General features: G+C 37.1%; 1 protein-coding gene across 5 annotated transcripts in view; it reads left to right on the top strand.

Annotated features, from left to right (window-relative positions):
- The window catches only part of LOC120309486 (cyclin-dependent kinase 14), a 191,798-nt gene that overhangs the window by 19,922 nt on the left and 158,660 nt on the right, over window positions 1-13,216 (top strand). Inside the window, exon 3 of one of the 5 annotated variants that reach the window (XM_039346794.1) lies at window positions 10,999-11,189. The exons of 3 other annotated variants lie outside the window; for them this stretch is intronic. Coding sequence is in view for 1 of the 2 variants with exons in the window: in XM_039346793.1 (XP_039202727.1) it covers window positions 11,077-11,082 (6 nt within the window). In the remaining variant the exon portion in view is untranslated. The remainder of the gene's footprint in view (window positions 1-10,998; window positions 11,190-13,216) is intronic. One more of the 5 variants, XM_039346793.1, reaches the window with a different exon arrangement.

Consider the following 13,216-nt stretch of genomic DNA (forward strand, 5'->3'; position numbering starts at 1 on the left):
TTCTGAAGAGAAGTCTTGTTAGTAAAGAATCGGGGTGTCTCATTGATGCTTTTGTACAAACTACATTTTTACTCTATTGTAACTTATATTTTATATAAACATTGGAGCACTGCAAAACTTCAGTTTGATATTGTTTTTTGTAAAGATTAAATATAAATACAATGTGATATATGTCAATACATGTTTTTGATCTTTCCAATTATATACAAATATTTTTCACATACTATAGTGCATGGCAATGCTGATCCGTGCTAATAGTGATTTTCGTAAATTATAATTTATTGCTACTGTCTATCTATCTATATCTATATCTATCTGTCTGTCTGTCTGTCTATCTATCTATATCTATCTATCTATCTATCTATCTATCTATATATATATATATATATATATTCTTCATGTGTGACTTATTGAGCACAGGTTGCAGCTACAGTATAATGTGAAAACAAGAATCCCATTGAATCATAAATATCACAGAGTTGCAAAGAACTTAGTAATGTTTATCAAATTTATTTATTTATTTATGAGACTTATATACCGCTTTAAGTGCAGGCACTCTCTAAGCGGTGTACACCAGTAAGCAATGTATATATATATTTACATTGCCCCCAACAATCTGGGTCCTCATTTTACCTACCCCGGAAGGATGGAAGGCTGAGTCAACCTTGAGCCGGTGAGATTTGAACCGCTGACCTGCTGACACAGTCAGCTAAAGTGGCCTGCAGTACTGCACTCTAACTGCTGCGCCACCTCGGCTCTTTAAAAGAAATCAATTCATTCCACAAGAGAGAACTTATAACATAGATTAATTGCAATTTAGTCTATTCCAGATTTTACATTATGCAGTACTAAAAAGGGAAGGATTTTTTTAAAATAGAAAAGTCAAGACCTATGCCAATTTTACTATGTATCTAAGTCCAGGTTTAAAAATGATCTAAACTGAAAATTGGTAGAGATGTAATTGTAACATTTGCTTTTAGAGTCAACAGAATTACAAAGTATTTTACAAAATATTTTAAAATATGTCTATTTGAATATACAACATACTGTATATATTCTGTACCTATTATTTTTATATAATTTGTGTTTAATAATGAATTGTTAAGGAATTAAAATAAATATGACTGCATTATTTATATACAATGATCTTAAGAATATTTAGCTAATATGAGTAGAATCGTTTGTAAAAATATGCCAATTGAATATAATCTCTAATTCCAACAAATTGTAGAACTTTTCTTTTACTAAATTATCATGGATTAAAGTATATAATGTGATGTAGAATAATTCAGCAATTTACCTATTATTCTGCTTTAAAATGCGCTTAAAAAGAATGATGCCGATATTTCTTTAAAAATTGTAAAGTATATTGTAATACACAAATTTAAACAATATATTAATCCTGTCATATATTGTACCAGATTTTTTTGATGAGAGTTCAGTGAATGATTAGGATAGGAGCTGTAGTGGCATAGTAGTTACAATGCAGTGTTGCAGGCTAACTCTGCCCATAGCATGGAGTTTGATCTGGATTGGCATAAAGTTGACTCAGCCTTCTATTCTTCCAAGGTCAATAAAATGAGAACCCAGATTGTTGGGGACATCCCCCAGTCAGTGCGTGGTGTTTAACAGCTCCAGGCAGTCGTAGCAGCAATAGTCAATGATTTTACACTGACTGTTTGGAAACAAGGGGGTGGGGAAAACCCTGGCTCCAGGCAGCATTGGAAACACAAACCAAAGTAGCACTCTGTAGTAACAGCTCGTCCCGTGAGGGCAACTCTCTACAATGTCTGTAACTTGCATAAGTAACAGTAATCAAAGTTTGGATGGCTGCTGGTTTTCAGAGCAGTAGCGACCAGCCTTTCCTTCTCTTCTTTCGTCACTCACAGTCTCAGGTCTCATTGATGTCAAAACCCCTCCCCCCTTTCCTTTAGTGTTAAAAACTGAATTTAGCAACCCCAGCAACTTTCTCTCTCCTCACTCTGTCTCTTGCCTCCACTCAGGATATCCCCCCTGCGAAAGAAGCAATAAAATTCCACCTTCTCAATCTCTCTCACTCTCTCCTTCCCTCTCCTTCTGAGAAAGGGATCAGCTAAAACCTCAAATCCCTCTTTAGCTTCACCTGGTCTCTCCCCAGCAACAGCAACCAGCCCCACCCCATTTCTTTCCTCCTTTTTCTTTCCTTCCACCTGATCCATGCCTGTTGCGCCCAAAACTGGCAGCAGCTGTCCAAGCTTCTCTCTCCCTGGGCAGGCTCCCGCAAAGTCTTTCAGCCAGCCCTGCTACACTAGGATAGACTTTCCATCTTGAAATCATAAAATTGTAATTGACACATTCCTTTTCATTTCAAAAATTCAGAGTCCCAGGGGAAGTTTTTAAAATCTATACATGGCGAGCGTACAACATCAAGGGGCTGGAATAACCCCCAATGAGAAAAGGAGTGAAAAAAAAAACCTTTGTATCTGGAAAGGGAGGACATAGAGTATTTTTAAAAGTAGGCAGAAACTAGGGGTAATTTTCCTTTCTTGTATATGAAATTGGAATATGAAATTTTGGAAGCTAATAAAGTGGAATGGTAAAAGTTTCATATAAAGGAAAGTAGCATCACAACAGCTAACTGGTAATTTGACAATGAAACCTAGCAAAAGTATAACTTTGCATCTGGACTGAGAAGAATAGATATGTTTGACCATAGGACATATAAAGTATACAATTTAATTCTGTAATTGCCATTCTGAGCACACAGTATCAGTTATATGTGTGGGACCAATTTGTAAACATATTGCAACAAAATTAACTTATCACAGCCCCTCATATTAAGCTAGAGTGCTATGTCTGAAAAGATTGACCAAACTAGGGGAGGGTTGTCATGAGTCTTTTATCCTTGATGAGATAGGAGATCTGTCTATCCTAGCATATGAAGTCTGGCCCTGGAAGACTGAGCAGAGACCAATCACCAGTCCAGTGATCAACAAGCCAGGACAAGTAAGCATTGGGATATTGAGAGCATGACAGCGTCCTGATTGTAACATTTGTTCGTTTCACTGTAAGTCTACTCTTCTGAGAGAGGAGGACTGTCTCTGAGCAATGGTTCCTCCACTTAAAACTCCATCTCACACAGGTTTTTTGTTGTGCAGTTCACCTCTGTGAAGCAATAAATAGAGATGACCACTGACAATTATAGTCACAAACCTGCATATACAGATGTCTTTTGGACCAGTAGACATTTTTCTTAGTGCCCGGGACAGAAAAGATGTCCAGCAGCATCCAGGTTGATTGGACAGCCCTTTTTAGAATAGCACTTGCTTGAAGGAAAGGCTTAGAAAAGATATCATAAACATTGCTTGATTCACAACATTTGGCTAGCCAAATCATCTCCTTAGTGGTTGAGCATCAAGAAAAATAAAGAAAACTCATCATTGAAGCCTGGAATGTTGGACGGTTCTGGACAGAGACAAGGTAAAATAGAATAGAGCTGGAAGGGACCTTGGAGGTCTTCTAGTCCAGCTGCCTGCTTAAGCAGTAGAATCTATACCAGACATGTCAAACACAAGGCCCGGGGGCCGGATGCGGCCCGCGATGTGGTTTATGTGGCCCGCAAAGCCATCCTGGAAACAGTGAGGGAACGGCCCCCACTGCCTTGGCCCTGGCCCAGGTTGCCTAGGAGCCAATGTACAGTTTTAGGAGGAATGAAGAAATGCACCATCGCCTGGAAGTGGCCAGCAAATGGCCCTCTCCTACTTCACCTATCCGGCTTGATGGGCTCTGGGGGAGGGATTTCGGCAGGCAGTGAGGCTCCTCCAGTGGACCATGCCTTGGCGCTTTCCCCGGGGTCCCACCCCCTTCTGCCAGAGACCCTCAGATGTCCCACTCCTGCCCAGACCCCCACAGGCACCCTTGACACAAATGATATAGAGCTGGCCATGCCCACCCAGCAGGCCATGCCCACTCCATCCACACCCACCTAGTAGGCCACATCTGCCCGGCCCCCTTGAGGGCAACCGCAATGCTGATGCGGCCCTTAATGAAATTGAGTTTGACATCCCTGATCTATACCAGGTGATCTCAGACAGGTGATTGTCTAGCCTCTTTTTAAAAATTTCCAGTGATAGAACACCCACGATTTCTGGAGGCAAGCTGTTCCATGGTTGATTGTCCTCACTTCAGGAAGTTTCTTCTTAATTCCAGATTGCTTCCCTCTTTGATCAGTTTCCAACCATTGTTTCTCGTCCTTCCCTCTGGTACTCTGGTGACCAACGTGACCCCTCTTCCTTATGACAGCCCCTCAGATACTAGAATACTGCTATCATGTTTCCCCTATTTCTTCTTTTGTTTAGATTAGCCAAAACCAAGTCCCATAGTTGTTCTTCATATGTTTTAGTCTCCAGACCTTTAATCATCTTAGTTGCTCTTCTCTGAATTTTTTTTAAACTCTCAACATCTTTTTTGCGATACGGTGACCAAAATTGGCTGCAGTATTCCAGGTGTGGTCTTACTAGGATTTTATAAAGCAGTACTAATACTTCATGTGATCTTGATTTTATGTCTCTGTTTATACAATCCAGGATTGTATTAGCTTTTTTGGTTGCTGTTGCACACTGCTGGCTCATAGTCAAGTGATTGTCCACTAGAACTCCAAGGTCCCTCTGATAGTTAACTGTTTTTAAGCCAGTTCTTGCCCAGTCTGTATTTGTACCTTTGATTTTTCCTGCCTAAATGTAAAAGTTTGCTTTTCTACATATTGAAGTTCATTTTGTTGGATAGGGCCCATTGTTCAAGTTTGTCTAAATCTTTTTGGATCCTGAGTTTGTCTTCTGGGGTGTTGGCTACTCCTGTCAGTTTGGTATCATCTTGCAAATTTGATGGATTTTCCTTCAATTCCTTCATCTAAGTCATTTATGAAGATATTGAAGAGAACTGGGCCTAAGATGGAACCTCGTGGTACTCTGCAGCTCACTTCTCTCCATGTGGATGTAGTGTGATTGAAGACTACTCATTGAGTACGGTTTATCAGCCAGCTATAGATCCATCTGGTGGTGATGTTGTCTATTCCATCTTTTTCTAGTTTACCAAGGAGTAGGTTATGGTCTACTTTATCAAATACCTTACTAAAATCTAAGTATACTATGTCCACAGCATTTCGCTGGTTTACTAATTTAGTCACTTTATCAAAGAATGAAATAAGATTGGTTTGGCATGATCTGTTTTTAACAAACCCGTCCTAGCTACTGGTTATGACTTTGTTTGCTTGTAGTTGTTCGCAGATCTGTTTTTTGATTATCTTTTCTAGGATCTTCCCAGGTATTGATGTTAAACTGATTGGTTTGTAGGTTTCAGGGCCTGAAAGATGAACAGTACTCATAGCAGCCATACTTCACTATTACATTGCTGCATTATGTGAGACCAGATTTGCAGACAAGTGTTCATTATGGGGAATGTGAATATAAATTATTTTAAAAGGGGGGAAACCACAGACTGCCAACAGGATTCACAGACTCCTCTGCTAAAAACATCTCTAGAGAGATGATGAACATCTCTGTTTTCCCCACTGGAATAAATTAATGTATTATAAAGTTCTACTTTTCTTTCAACAAGTCCTGGTACATCACTATTGTCAGCGTCTGTGTGCCAAACCTCATGGGTCTAGCTGAAGACAAGGAAGGTTTCTATGAGGACCAGCGCCAAATTATTCAAACATCACCTGCCAGTGACAAACTTGTCGTTCTGGGTGACTTCAGTGTTAGGGTAGGGGCTGACTGTGGCAATTGTGAGGGAATCTTCAGGAGACACGGGGTGGGAAAATTAAACAGTAATGGCTGACTGCTTCTGAGCAAGGGAGCTCATCAATTTTTGCATCATAATGATTTGCAAACAAGTACAAAGAAAATGGGATGCATCATCCAAACACTTTTTTGTTATATATATATATATATATATATATATATATATATATATATATATATATATATATATATATATATAGGTCTTTGGTTGTTCGGGTTTTCTCCCGCGTAAAATTGGAAGTGTCTTGGCAACGTTTCGACGAAGTCACATTCGTCATCTTCAGGCTGGTGTTTTTAGCTTCTTGCTTTGAGCAGCAATGTGTGGTTTTAGCTGTTTCTTCCTTTTAACTGCCAGTGAGGGTATGAACTGATTGGATGGGAGCTTGGCTGTGTTCTGATTGGGTGGAGGTGTGTTCTGAATGGTTAGGGGCTTGGCTGTTTAGAAAACGGCAAAGCCCTCCTCCCATACATAAAAGGCACCACAGACAGAATCAGTAAGATCCTCATAAACACAACATCAAAACAGCATTCTGCACAAACAGAAAAATATCCACCATCCTTAGAAACCCCAAAGATAAAATTGAATTAGAAAATCAAGGAGTATACGAAATCCCATGCACCACTTGTCCCACCACATACATCGGACAAACCAACAGAAGAATAAGTGCACGCATTGAAGAACATAAGAACTCAGTCAAAAAAGAGGAACCAACATCTTCCCTGGTCCAACACCTTAAAGCCACAGGACATGAAATTGACTTTAAAAATACCAGAACCATTGCCAAAAGTGAACATTTTAATAACAGAATAATCAGAGAAGCCATCGAGATAGAAAAACGCCCACACAGCATGAACAAGCGAGATGATACCTCCCGCCTACCAGCCATTTGGAAACCTGCCCTTATTGACAAACGACTCCCTAACCCCAAAATCTTAAACCCCTCTGCAACTCAGACTAACCTGAGCACAACCAAACAGAACACTCCCCCAGCCAATCAGAGCACAGCCAAGCCCCTAACCATTCAGAACACACCTCCACCCAATCAGAACACAGCCAAGCTCCCACCCAATCAGTTCATACCCTCACTGGCAGTTAAAAGGAAGAAACAGCTAAAACCACACATTGCTGCTCAAAGCACGAAGCTAAAACACCAGCCTGAAGATGACGAATGGGACTTCGTCGAAACGTCGCCAAGACACTTCCAATTTTACGCGGGAGAAAACCCGAACAACCAAAGACCTACATATATATATATATATATATATATATATATATATATATATATATATATATATATATATATATATATATTGAAAAGATGTTTGCTGCTTTGAACTCCAAAAATGTAAGTGTGTGGTATGCATGCATTTGTGTTTGCATATATTAGGGTGGAGGAAGAGATTTTTTTCTTATTCATTTTTTGCAGAGTTATTCAGTGATCCCATTCTTAAATTTTGTGCTGGAACCTCTCCTTCTTGTTTTTCTTTCCCCTCCTCCCAACATGTCTGCCCATGTTAAGTAGTAAGACATGATATTTTGTGGATGGTTTTATAAGATTTATATTGTGGATATTGTGATATGAATATGAAATGAGATTCATTGCTATTCAAGGTCAAATAAAGGTAATAAATAAATTAATCTCTTGTTTCCCATATTTAGGTCATATTCAGACAATCAGGTATTTGATATTTTTATGGTATACCTAATAGTGCTGATAACACTATAATAAATGTCTTTTCCTATGTAGGCATAATATGAAATTAGACTGTATAACTTTTCTTCTAACAATTTATATAGCATTTGGCAGCCGAAAAGGCAGGATGGTGGGAAGCTCTGTGAAATATGCAAAATCTGTGTTAAATTGTACCGACAATGTCTCAGTCATTCAGAATGTGTGAAGATAGCCATGGTTTCTGGCATTCTGTACAGCTGCTAGAAAACTGAACATTAAAAACTGCTCCTGTCTGAGTTTCCATGCAAAGAAATTGGAAGCTTCACCTAGTGTAACTGCAGGGGTTCTTAATTATGAAAATGAAAGCAGTTGGTTATCATGACAATCTTGTACCAAGATTCACAGATCCTCTCCATCTAATAATTTTCTTCTCTGCATGTGTTTGTTTAACAATGTTAACTTTTATATATCAACATTATGTGTTTTGTCCAGCAGAGCTGGACAAAAGCTGGCACTACATGGTGGTGGTGAATGATCTGGCTTTGTAGGAAATGTTCTTTTCTTAAGTTTTATCCGCTAGTTTAAAAATGCTTATTTAGCCATTACAACTCTATATTGCTACTGTTTTTTCAATTAGTTATGTAGTTGCACAAAATTTATTTTGTACAAATAATTCATATATATATATATATATATATATATATATATATATATATATATATATATATATATATATATATATATATATAAAAGATAAAATGAACACCAGGGTAATAAAAACTGTAAAAGTTTTTAATTAATTAAAACTATAAAAGTTCAATTAAAAAGCGCCAAGCTTTCGCCGTCACTGCCGGCATCCTCAGGGCTAGCGCGCCAGAGAATGAGAGAGTCCTTTATAGGCGTGTCAAGGTTTGCGCCCGGCTCCTTGATCTCGTTATCGGGCCTAATTGGTTCAATTGCGTACAGTTAACCTGTTCTTCCTTGTTCTTTTTGGTTACGTGTCTATCCTCATCCATCCTTATTTCTCTTAACCTTGGGGTGGATGGATGACAACTCCAGCTGTTTCGGTTGTCTTTATATTCTAACTTCCCCCCAGGTTCAGGTGGTAATACACATTCCACCTTCCTTTCACAGCCATATCCTGTCAAGTTGTTCTTTTTAAAGTAACTTCCCCTTCTGATTCCAATACTTTCATTTTTAATGCACTTGTCATCCGGGTGGTCCTGCGAGCTGTTACGAGTCAAGTACGACATGCGGGTGGCAGTCCGGGGTGCGGATTGTTCAGCCGGGTGAAGGGGCTGTTTCCTAATCATCGCTATACCCAGCTGTCTTGCGCGCGTCCTACTTCGGGTACTCGGTCCGGGGGGGGGAGCGGTAACCGGATCACGCTCCTTCTGGTTGTCATAATGCTCCTCTTCAGCTCTCCCTTTTTCTGCGTTGTTAATGTCCATGTGTATTCCATGGGAGTCTTCGGGATCGTCGGGCGGGGGGTGCGATGATTCAATCTCTCGCACCTCACCGCTCTCCGATCCTCTCTCCTCCTCTTCGGCAGTGCTCGGGAGTTCGTCAATGGTTGCATCTTTTACAGTTTTTATTACCCTGGTGTTCATTTTATCTTTTCACCATGAATACCCCCAGGGTTCATATTTTTAACTTTCTTTATCGCATATATATATATATATATATATATATATATATATATATATATATATATATATATATATATATATATATATTTGAATTATTTGAAAGAAAGCCCATATGTTGAGTTGGTTCATACAAAAAGCTAAGCCACTTTTTTAAAAAAAGAACCAATTCCCTGAACAAAGTTCAGTGGCTTGATTATAATATTAAGAGAAAAACCAAGCACTATAATATCTGAGATACAATGTTTAGCAAAGTCACCTCCCAAACTTGTCTCTGTGGGAGTACAGTTTGTTTTTCAGTGAAACTTTCAAAATAACGTTTATGATCCAGGACCAAGCATATCAAATGAAACTTTAATTACTAAATAATGTGCAGCTTGCATTTATGGAATATTAGTTGAAATTTGTAAAAAGAACTTTTCATTTTCAGTTGAAAATTGAGTTGGGATTGGTAATAACAGTAATAATAAATTATTATAGAATAATTTTAATATTAAAATGTTTAATGTTTAAAATATTTAACATTTTAAATATTTAGTATTAAAATAAATCCTGAATTATGATTGTGTTTACATGTTTGAATTGAGATATTTTTAGCTAATATACTTTAATATTCATTCACAAATGCCCAAGATAAACATTAATCATGGAAGTTGGTGTTCAATAAATATTGGAACTCTTCTGCCTTTCAGCTTGTTATGTGTGATACCTATTTGATTAGACAATCAAATATGCCTGCATTAACAATATAGCAATAGCACTTAGATTTATATACCACTTCATAGTGTTTTACAGCAGTGGTCCCCAACTCCTGGATCCCAGACCGGTACTGGTCTGCAGCCTATTGGGAACCTGACCATGCAAGTGATGGGTGAGCAAGTGAAGTTTCATTTGTGCATGTGCAAAATCTAGGTTGCATGTGAAACCATCCCCTCCCTACCACTGACGCCAATACCAACAATGCTGCCAGTCCATGGAGCTAGAAATGTTGGGGATCACTGCTTTACAGCTCTCTCTAAGCAAGTAACAGAGTCAGCATATTGCCTCCAATAATCTGACTCCTCATTTTACTAACCTTGTAAGAATGGAAGGCTGAGTCAGCTTTGAACCAATCAGGATTGAACTGCTATGGGCAAAGACAGCCTGCAATGTTGCATTCTAACCATTGTGCCACCACATATTGCGCCACTGCAATATGTATGTTAGTATGTTAAGTAAATTCAGTAGAGCTACTATCTCAGCGGTTTCTGTACTTCATATGACAGATACAGTGCAGAGAAAAATGTAACCATTTTCCCTGTTTAAGAATCCATATCAAACATAATATATTCAGTAACTGCTATAATATTTTTTCTACAAGTGTGTTTATATTCGAAGACCTTCAATATGAGATATACTGAATTGCTAGCAACATGGGATAAAACTGTAGCTAAGGCACTTCTCTATTTATTTTTATGTATATAATTAAAATATGTGTGTAAGTGTATAGAAACCTCAGGTTTTTAGGGAATACTTGAAATTCTGTTTTTTTACTTGAAAAGTAGATCTTACACAGGAGTAAATTCATATAGAAAGTCAGTGAAATTCTGATGGCATTTTATTTATTTATTTTTGGTTTTGTCAGTCCTATATGTCATTTACACTGAATGGTTTGTCGCCTTCCTGCGAATTGTATTTTGAGTAAATTGTTTATTTTTTCTGGATTCATAGTTGAAATACCAGTACAAAATTTCAGTAAGTAGCAATCATAATTTTTCAGTATTCCACAGGCATTCTTTCTCCCCTGCTCTTTAACATGTATATGAAGTATATGACTGAAGTTACCCAACAGTTCAGGATGTGATATGATCAGTATGCTAATTATACTCACATTTATATCTCCATCCCATATTATAGGGAAGATCTTTTTGATATCTTTGCTTGGTGCTTGGAGTCTGGACGGAACAGAAGAGGCTGAAGCTGAATCCACACAAGATGAAAGTATTATTCTCCATCAACACTAATGTTACATTTTCTCTTCATGAATAGACACTACTGTTCAAAGAGCACATTTATTGTTATAATTGCCGACAGAGGGAGAAAATTCAGTAAGGGAAAATTGTTCATACAGAATTTATTTGTATGGTTGCCAAGTAATATATTGGGCTAGATATATTAGACAAAAGCCATACCAGAATTTAGTGGTATACAAAAGAAAGATGCTACAAAGTATTCCTAATGTAATTATATCAAATGAGCTGAAGATGAGCATGTTTAGAATTAGATCAGCTAATTCCTGGTAGGATTTGCAGATTTAGTGTTTTTTTATACTAAGATCATGTGAAGTGTTAATACCACTTATAATGCCTTGGTAAGGCCATCCTTGGAATATTGTATCCAGTTTTGGTCACCATGATGTAAAAAAGATGTTGAGACTCTAGAAAGAGTACAGAGAGGAGCAACAAAGATGATTAGGGGACTGAAGGCTAAACATATAAAGAACGGTTGCTAGTTTAATGAAGAGAAGGACTAGGCGTGACATGATAGCAGTGTACCAATATCTCAGGTATTGCCACAAAGAAGAGGGAATCGTTCTCCAAAGCACCTGAAAACAGGGCAAGAAGTAATGGATAGAAACTATTACTACTACTACTACTGCTATTATTATTATATTTGATATTCAGATTTTTTCTCTTTTTTGTACATTTTTTTTGTTACTGTTGGATGTACAGGTAGTCCTTGAGTTATGAATGTAATGGAGCCTTCCCATTCCATTCGTAACTCAAGAATTAGTGGGAGTGAATCTCATACCTTGAACAAGATCACTCCTTGAGATATTAAGAAGAGTTAGAGATGATCCATTATAATATAAAGCTAAAGAAATAGTAGTGCTGAAACAGATTCCCAAGAGAATAAGGGATACTCGAAGACAATATCATTTCTTGACTACAAAGCTGATTACAAAAGGAGTAAATTTTAGATGGCTGATGCCAGAAGGGATTTTAATCAATTGGAATAATACAAGATATCGATTGGATTCAGTATGGAAGGCAGAGGATTTTGATGAAAGATATAGAGCATTTCTGGAAGAAAGAACACAATATCAACAAGAGGATGGAAAAAGCCAGAGACAGAAAAACAATATAGGAAACAATTACACAGGTGTAAGAAGAAAAAGAGAAAATGAATCAAGAAGATGAGGGAACAGTAAGAGAGCAGAGGATTGCGAGATCAATAAGACCTAAATATAAGTAAATCAAAATGGAGAAGGAAAATGGATTTTTTTCAGTGAATATAAATGGATTGAATTCCACATCAAAAAGAAAAAAAATGTTCAAACAACTACAGAAATTAATATATAATTTGTTTGCAAGAGACACACATAAAAAACATCATAAATTTTTGGAAAATTCAAAACTTGGAAAACTTTATTACACATTTGCTCAACAAAAAAAAGAGTAGTTATATATGTTAAAGAGACAATAGATTCCAAAATTATTTATGCAATTGAAGAAGGAGAATATTAATGGTAGAAATATTTTTAAATCGAAAACAGATACTTTTGATAGCAATATATGCACCAAATAACAAACAAGAAGAATTTATCAAAAGATTACCTAAGTCTTTTTTTAACATGATAGAGGAAATTGGTGTACAAGATATTTGGAGAGAAACGAACCAAGGAAAATCACAATATACATTTTATTCTAATAGTCATAAATCTTGGTCCAGAATTGATATGATTTGAACGATGCCTGAATTAAGGGTTAATATGCAGGAAATTGAAATAGAATTAGGCACTTGGGCAGAGCATAATCCTTTAAAAATGGTGTAGAAAGGAATGCAGAAAAAAATTAAGATGGACTTTGAATCAATCTATATTAAAAGAGAAAGAATTTGTAGACTTAGCAACAAAAGAAATGGAATTTTTCTTCAAAGAAAATAAAAAAGAAGATACAACATTACAAAATATATGGGATACAGCCAAATGGTGTGGAAATCAAATTACTCTTTTTATTCCAATATGTACCAATTAAATTAGGCAAGGATTTTTTTGAAAATTTAAACAGAATTACATCCAAATTTATCTGGCAAGGTAGAAAACCGAGAATTAAATTAAAATTATTACAGGATG

This window comes from Crotalus tigris, unplaced genomic scaffold (genome assembly GCF_016545835.1).
Source record: "Crotalus tigris isolate CLP2741 ecotype Arizona unplaced genomic scaffold, ASM1654583v1 scf7180000018025.208907, whole genome shotgun sequence".
Lineage (NCBI taxonomy): Eukaryota > Metazoa > Chordata > Lepidosauria > Squamata > Viperidae > Crotalus > Crotalus tigris.